Source organism: Pongo abelii, chromosome 20 (assembly GCF_028885655.2).
Source record: "Pongo abelii isolate AG06213 chromosome 20, NHGRI_mPonAbe1-v2.0_pri, whole genome shotgun sequence".
Classification (NCBI taxonomy): domain Eukaryota; kingdom Metazoa; phylum Chordata; class Mammalia; order Primates; family Hominidae; genus Pongo; species Pongo abelii.
Window position 1 is genome coordinate 61,360,302 of NC_072005.2, and position 8,242 is coordinate 61,368,543.

The following is an 8,242-nucleotide window of genomic DNA, read 5'->3' on the forward strand; positions in this document are numbered from 1 at the left end:
CCCTGGGGGTTAAATTTCAGTGTGGGGTTTGAAGGGGTCAAACAACTAAACTAAAGCAGTTGTATCTTCAGCATGTTCTATGGTTTCTATGAGAGCTATAACTGAGAAAGCAGGAGAAAGCTAGGTCTCCCGCCATCTGGGTGCTTGTCCTAAGGAGACGTTCCACGTGGTTACCTGTCAATCAAGAAATGAGAGATAATCCATAAAGAGGAACTGCTATGATGAGCTTCTTATTGGATTCCCATCTTCCTCCAGGTATCCGCAGACACCTGCATGTTCTGACTGGGACCTCAGTGGTCATCATCCTCTTCATCCTCCTCCTCTTCTTTCTTCTTTATCGCTGGTGCTCCAACAAAAAGAGTAAGTCTCACAGAGCAGAGGCCAGAGAGCTCAGGGCCATGTGGGGAAGCAGGATGGGAGCACGCAGGTGTGTGTTCCTCACCAGCAGGATGGTCCCTGGCCCAAGGCAGGAGCCTCAGAAGCAGGACTTTCTAGAGAGAGCAGCAGACACCCTGCCCCTGCCTTCAGCTCACAGACCATTGCCTGGTTCTGAACTGTATCGTCACATCCCCTGCAGCCACTCACTTCCAGGAGAAGGTTCCATGACAGGCAGAAAGTGGGAGACAGAATCACCGGGATGGGAACACAGAGCTATTCATGGGATGGTCCTTGAGCTCAGAGAGAGAGAATGTCTGAGTCTGGATGTTGGCAGCTGAGGAGCCTCAGGCACCTACGGCCTCCCCCTGTGTGTTGGTGTCTGATCATGAAATGAGGACCCAGAAGTGCCCTCCCAGGTGTTTTGTTGACTTCCGTCTCCTACAGATGCTGCTGTAACGGACCAAGAGCCTGCGGGGGACAGAACAGTGAACACGGAGGTAGGTCCTCCTCGGCCCAGCCTCGTGGATCAAGTCTTATTCCCTAATAGTCCTGAAAAATGTGAGCACCCTCCCTCACTCAGCATTTCCCTCTCTCCAGGACTCTGATGAACAAGAGCCTCAGGAGGTGACATACGCACAGTTGGATCACTGCGTTTTCACACAGAGAAAAATCACTCGCCCTTCTCAGAGACCCAAGACACCCCCAACAGATACCATCGTGTACACGGAACTTCCAAATGCTGAGCCCAGATCCAAAGTTGTCTCCTGCCCATGAACACCACAGTCAGGCCTTGAGGGGGTCCTCTAGGGAGACAACAGCCCTGTCTCAAAACCGGGTTGCCAGCTCCAATGTACCAACAGCTGGAATCTGAAGGCGTCAGTCTGCATCTTAGGGCATCGCTCCTCCTCACACCACAAACCTGGTGTCTCTCTCTTGCTTACCAATGTCTATAGTTCCCACTGCCTGCTGCAGAGAAAACACACTCCTTTGCTTAACCCACAATTCTCCATTTCACTTGACCCCTGGCCACCTCTCCAGCCTAACTGGCTTACTTCCTAGTCTACTTGAGGCTGCGATCACACTGAGGAACTCACAATTCCAAACATACAAGAGGCTCCCTCTTAACATGGCACTTAGACACGTGCTGTTCCACCTTCCCTCATGCTGTTCCACCTCCCCTCAGACTATCTTTCAGCCTTCTGTTGGCAGTAAAACTTATAAATTTTTTTAAATAATTTCAATGTAGCTCTCTCCTTTTCAAATAAACATGTCTGCCCTCATGGTTTCGGTAATGTGACTCTTCTTTTGCCAAAAGTTTCTGGTGTTATCATTTCTATGTCCATATAACCCCATCTGTTCTCCACTGGGTTCTCACCCCTGGACTCCGAGCTTCTGGAAGCAGGGTGGAGCCTGATTTGTCTCTGAGACTCCAATTTCCTTCCAAAGATGCAGCACATAGGAGGTTCCAAGGATCGTGAATCACATGAACAAGTGATATTCTTACTCTCTGCAGACCTGGAAAGCTGGCAGAGTCATTCCACGATGAAACATTTGCAGAGTCACAGGCCTTGTTAGTCTCATCTCCACGGGATACACATATCAACACATCATCTTTCATACTATAAATATACAGTCGCTCCTCCATATCTGTGGATATAAATCAAAAAAAGAATATTTTTGATTTATAGTTGGTTCAATAAACACCTGTAATTTTTTCATCAATTTTAGAAATAAATCATCAATTGTTTCATCAATTTTTTTATTTTTATTTATCAATTTTTGAAATAAATCATCAAAATGTACAATAATAAGATAAAAAATAAGCAGTGTTTTTATGGTGTGAAAATAAGCTTAGATTTATTTTTTCCTACATGTAACCCTCTGGTCCAATGTTCTTTATTGAGAAGATATTCTATTCCACCTTAACCCACACGGCAGCCTCTGTCGACTATAAAGGGACTGTGTGTACACAGATGTATTTTACACACTCTTTTCTGCTCAGTGGCTCTCTGTGTCCACTCTCATGAGGATGCTGCACTTTATGCAGCCTTATAGATCCCCTTATAATTTGGTAGCCTGAATCCTCAAATTTCTCCTTCCTCTTTAAGATTGCCATTATTATTATTATTGACTATTTGCTTTTCCATGTAAATTTGTAATCATTTTTCTCATTTCCACCAAAAATAATGCTTGTAATTTTGTTGTGACTCCCTTAAATCTACAGATAAATTCTGTGCTATAGAAACATAATGCAAACCACATACATTCTTTTAAATTTGCTAGTATCAAATTAAAAAGCCAACAAGAAACAGATAAAATTAATTTAAGTTAACCCAATGGACCCAAAATATTATTACCCCAATAGACCCAAAATATTAACCTAATAGACCCAAAATATTATTTTATTATCCAAATAGACTCAAAATATTATCATTTCAACATGTAACCATGTGTCATCTTGGAAAATATCAGATCCCTGTCTAGGTGGGCAAAGATTTTTCTTCGTAATATCTCATTTCCACATTCCCACTTGGCACAGAAACTGCCCCCAAGGCTCAGGATAATAAGATGCAGTAGGAATGGGTAGATGTATCTGGAGGAAAATGACTAAATGAAATTGAGACATCAGGGTTTGGGGAACTCACTAGAACTACAGGGACAGTGTGGGGGAGGGAATTGGGAGATGTTGATCAAAGGATATAAAGTTTCAGGTATTCAGGAGGAATGGGTCTGAAGATCTCTTGTACAGCTTGGCCACTATAGTTGACAATACTGTACTCTATACTTGAAAGTTACCAGGAGAGTAGATTTTTTTTTTAAATATGGAACACTTCACAAATCTGCGTGTCATTCTTGCGCAGGGGCCATGCTAGTCTTCTCTGTATCGTTCCAATTTTAGTATATGTGCTGCCGAGACGAGCATGGGAGAGTAGATCTTTTTTTTTTTTTTTTTTTTTCTGAGACGGAGTCTCGCTCTCGCCCACGCTGGAGTGCAGTGATGCAGTCTTGGCTCACTGCAAGCTCCGCCTCCCGGGTTCACGCCATTCTCCTGCCTCAGCCTCCCAAGTAGCTGAGACTACAGGCTCCCGCTACCATGCCCGGCTAATTTTTTGTATTTTTAGTAGAGACAGGGTTTCACCGTGTTAGCCAGGATGGTCTCGATCTTGTGACCTCATGATCCACCTGCCTCAGCCTCCCAAAGTGCTGGGATTACAGGCGTCAGCCACCACGCCCGGCTGGGAGAGTAGATCTTAAGGGTCCTCACCACAAAAAAAAAAAGAAACAATAGGCCAGGTGTGGTGGCTCACACCTGTAATCCCAGCACTTTGGGAGGCCAAGACGGGCAGATCACTTGAGGTCAGGAGTTCAAGACCACCATGGCCAACATGGTGAAACCCTGTCTCTACTAAAAATACAAACATTAGCCAGGCATGGTGACACTAACCTGTATTCCCAGCTACTCAGGAGGCTGAGGCACGAGAATCGCTTGAACCTGGGAGCAGAGATTGCAATGAGGCAAGATCGCACCACTGCACTCCAGCCTGGGGGACAGAATGAGACTTCCTCTCAAAAAAAAAAAAAGAAATGAAACAATAACCCTGCCAGATGATGGATATGTTAACTAGCTTGACTGTGATGATCATGTCACATACATCAAAACATCAAGTGTAATACACCTTAAATATATACAATTTCCATTTGTCAATCATATCTCAATAAAGCTGAAAGAAACCTCTAAGTTTCAACTTTATATTCAGAAAGCTGTGTCATGCTTACCTCAGTGCCTAAGTATACTCTAACTCACGGAAATGGCCTTTAAAACTGCAGAGAGTGGCTGGGCGCAGTGGCTCACGCCTATAATCCCAGCACTTTGGGAGGCGGAGGAGGGTGGATCACGAGGTCAGGAGTTCGAGATCAGCCTGGCCAACATGATGAAACTCCATCTCTACTAAAAACACAAAAAATAGCTGGGCTTGGTGGCAAGCACCTGTAAATCTGAGATACTCAGGAGGCTGAGACAGGAAAATCGTTTGAACCCGGGAGGCAGAGGTTGCAGTGAGCCGAGATCGTGCCATTGCACTCCAGCCTGGGCAACAGGGTGAAACTGCATCTCAAAAAAAAAAAAATACTGCAGAGAGTTAAGGCCCTCGCTGGCCACTCTCTGGTACCTCTGAGGTCAGTGGATAGAGAAGCAGCTCCCCTTCTTCTTCCTCGAAACAAAGGCCTCCTTCCTTCTTAGGCGTTTGGGACAAATTCTCCACACAGGTGCAGCTGAGCACTGTAAAGTGCCACTGAGGGTTGAAGGTCTCCATCGCCAGTCACGGTTTGGTGCCACTGAGGGTTGAGGATCTCCACTGCCAGTCACACTTTGGTCCCACTGAGGGTTGAGGGTCTCCATCGCCAGTCACAGTTTAGTGCCACTGAGTGTTGAGGGTCTCCACTGCCAGTCACAGTTTAGTCCCACTGAGGGTTGAGGGTCTCCACTGCCAGTCACAGTTTAGTCCCACTGAAGGTTGAGGGTCTCCATCGCCAGTCACAGTTTAGTCCCACTGAGGGTTGAGGGTCTCCACTGCCAGTCACAGTTTAGTGGTACTGAGGGTTGAGGGTCTCCACTGCCAGTCACAGTTTGGTCCCACTGAGGGTTGAGGGTCTCCACTGCCAGTCACAGTTTGGTCCCACTGAGGGTTGAGGGTCTCCATTGCCAGTCACAGTTTAGAGCCACCGAGGGTTGAGGATCTCCATCACCAGTCACAGTTTAGAGCCACTGAGGGTTGAGGGTCTCCACTGCCAGTCACAGTTTAGTACCACTGAGGGTTGAGGGTCTCCATTGCCAGTCACAGTTTAGTCCTACTGAGGGTTGAGGGTCTCCACTGCCAGTCACAGTTTGGGCTTATTAGGGTTTATGCTGTACAAAGAGAATGGAACCTACCAATCAACTCTTAGTGACCAGTTAGACAGATTCAAGGCAAATTTCCCTGCTGGGAAATCCCAGATCCCAAAATATGCAGAGACGAATAGATGCCTCAATTCTTCCGTGTCTCCGTCTAAATCCCTGGATCACTGTGACTCCTGTAGTTATGCGGCTTGTAATTCCTCGGGCCATAGAACGGCTATGATACGCCCTGTGCTAAGGGGATTGCTGACAGTTGAGACAGGAACGTGGAAGCTATAGTAGTCAGGGTTCTCCAGAAAAAAAAATAATCAACACTAATAATGATAGATACATAGATAATGATTGATAGCAAATAATGATAGATGGATAATGATAGATATATAACGATATCACAAATAATGAGAGGCAGATGGTTAATGACAGGTATATAATGATTGATACACAGATAGGGTATTTATATATTGGCTCATGCAACTATGTAGACTGACAGGTCCCATGATCTGCCATCTGCAAGCTGGAGACCCAGGGGAGTCCACGTGTAGTTCCAGTCTACGTGCAAAAGTCTGAGAACCAGGAGAGTTAGTGGTATACATAAGAGTCCAAAAGCTGACAGGCTCATTCTGGGCACGATGGCTCACGCCTGTAATCCCAACACTTTGGGAGACCAAGGCAGGCAGATCACCTGAGGTCAGAGCTCAAGACCAGCCCAGCCAACACGGCGAAACGCCATCTTAACTAAAAATACAAAAATTAGCCAGGCATAGTGGCGCTCGCTTGTTATCCCAGCTACTCAGAGGCTGAGGTACGAGAATTGCTTGAACCCAAGAGATGAAGGTTGCAGTGAGCCGAGATCGCGCCACAGCACTCCAGCCTGGGTGACAGAGTGAGACTCTATCTCAAAAAAAAAAAAAGGCTGGCAGGCTCAACATCTAAAGAGGCAATGTTTTAGTGAGAGTTCAAGAGCCAGAAAAGACTGATGTCCAGGCAAAAGGAACTTCATCTTACATTACCAGTTCAATTTTTTGTTCTGTTCAGGTCTCACCTGATTGAATGAGGCCGACTCACATTAGGGAGAGCAATCTGCTTTATAAATTACACTAAGTCCATTGATAATCTCATTCAGCAACACCCCCACAGACACACACAGAATAATGCTTAACCAAATAGCTCAGCACCCCATGGCTACGTTACCATTCCTGTTCCACAAAAGGAGGAAACAAAAGAACAAAACCACACCAAATGTTGTGGTAAGTTGACAAAATCTGTTCCGGCCCATTAGTAAATATTGGCCACTGAAGTTCCTGAAATTCAACCAATTAGTAAGTATCTCCTCTCCCAATAGAAAGCCATATCATTTGTAAACCGTAACAATAGTTTTTTTTTTTTTTTTTTGAGACATAGTCTCTCTCTGTGTGTCCCAGGCTAAGAGTGCAGTGATCTTGGCTCACTGCAACCTCTGCCTCCTGGGTTCAAGTGGCTCTCCTGCCTCAGCCTTCCGAGTAGCTGGAATTACAGGCACCCACGACCACACCCAGCTAATTTTTTGTATTTTTAGTAGAGACTGGGTTTCACCACATTGACCAGGCTGCTCTTAAATTCCTGACCTCAAGTGATTCACCTGCCTTGGCCTCCCAAAGTGCTGGGATTACAGGCATGAGCTACTGCACCCAGCCAACAGTAGTATTTTTAATTATGTCATCCTGCCTTTACAATCTCTGCATTTTAAATACTCAACTAAGAGTACAGCCATTATTTGTCTTTCACCCAAAGTCCCATTCAAGTGAGAACAAAGGAATAAATAAAGAAGGCATAAGTAACAAAACAACAAAAAAAGAAAATTAGAATGTGGTCAATTTCATGCAATCATCAACACCAAATTTCCAGAACATAATATTTCCAAATTTCCTGAACGCAAATATGTATGTGGAAATTAACAAAATGTGGCGAAACAAAAGGTCACTTAAATTGGCACAAACGAAACAGTCAACATGGAAGCTGATCTGCTTTCTGAAATATGGGACAAGCTCAGGACTTCAAAATACTTCGGCGTTGGAAGGCCTAAGTTATGATGTATTAAAATGAAAATAAAGGCTGGGCATGGTGGCTCACGCCTGTAATCCCGGCACTTTGGGAGGCCGAAGTGGGAGATCAGGAGATCGAGACCATCCTGGCTAACATGGTGAAACCCCGTTTCTACTGAAAATACAAAAAAATTAGCCAGGCGTGGCGGCAGGCGCCTGTAGTCCCAGCTACTCGGGAGGCTGAGGCAGGAGAATGGCGTGAACCCCGGAGGCAGAGCCTGCAGTGAGCCGAGATCTCGCCACTGCACTCCAGCCTGGGCGACAGAGTGAGACTCCGTCTCAAAAAAAAAAAAAAAAAAAAAAAGAATAAATAAAATAAAATAGTAGAAGGTTTAATTTGGAATATTTCACTTTCCATACTTGAAGAAATCGTGATAGCCAGGAGTCTACTATCAAAATAATATAAATAATAAGATAAAAATAAAATTAATTTGAAGCCATAAAAAAGAATGAGTTCATATCTTTTGTGGAAACATGGATGGAGCTGGAGGCCATTATCCTTAGCAAACTATACAAGAACAGAAAACCAAATACAGCATGTTCTCACTTATAAGTGGAATCTAAATAATGAACTCATGAACACAAAAAAGGGAACAACAGACAATGGGGTCTCCTTTAGGGTGGAGGGTGGGAGGCTGGAAAGGAGCAGGAAAAGTAACTATTAGGTACCAAGCTTATTACCTAAGTTATGAAATAATCTGTACAACAAACCCCCATGACACAAGTTTACCTGTATGACAAACCTTCACATGTACCCTTGAACCTAAAATAAAAGTTAAAAAAAACACTCAATAAGCGACAATGTACATTCTTTGAGGATAATTACATTAAAAGCCCAGACTTCACTACTACACAAAATATCCATGTGACAAAATTTCACTTGTGCTCC

The 8,242-nt window shown here is 44.5% G+C and overlaps 1 protein-coding gene and 1 non-coding gene across 2 annotated transcripts in view; one reads left to right on the forward strand and one right to left on the reverse strand.

Moving 5' to 3' along the window:
• Window positions 1-1,439, forward strand: part of LOC100437736 (uncharacterized) — a 46,586-nt gene extending 45,147 nt beyond the window's left edge. The window contains 5 exon segments of the mRNA XM_063719800.1: window positions 256-360; window positions 823-875; window positions 976-1,131; window positions 1,133-1,180; window positions 1,182-1,439. Of these exon segments, the coding sequence (XP_063575870.1) occupies window positions 256-360; window positions 823-875; window positions 976-1,131; window positions 1,133-1,180; window positions 1,182-1,331 (512 nt within the window). The 3' untranslated portion in view covers window positions 1,332-1,439.
• Window positions 1,440-3,194: 1,755 nt separating this feature from the next.
• LOC112130266 (U6 spliceosomal RNA) lies at window positions 3,195-3,301 on the reverse strand. Its single transcript, XR_002912537.2, has one exon. It is a non-coding gene; the product is annotated as a U6 spliceosomal RNA (small nuclear RNA).
• Window positions 3,302-8,242: the final 4,941 nt, after the last annotated feature.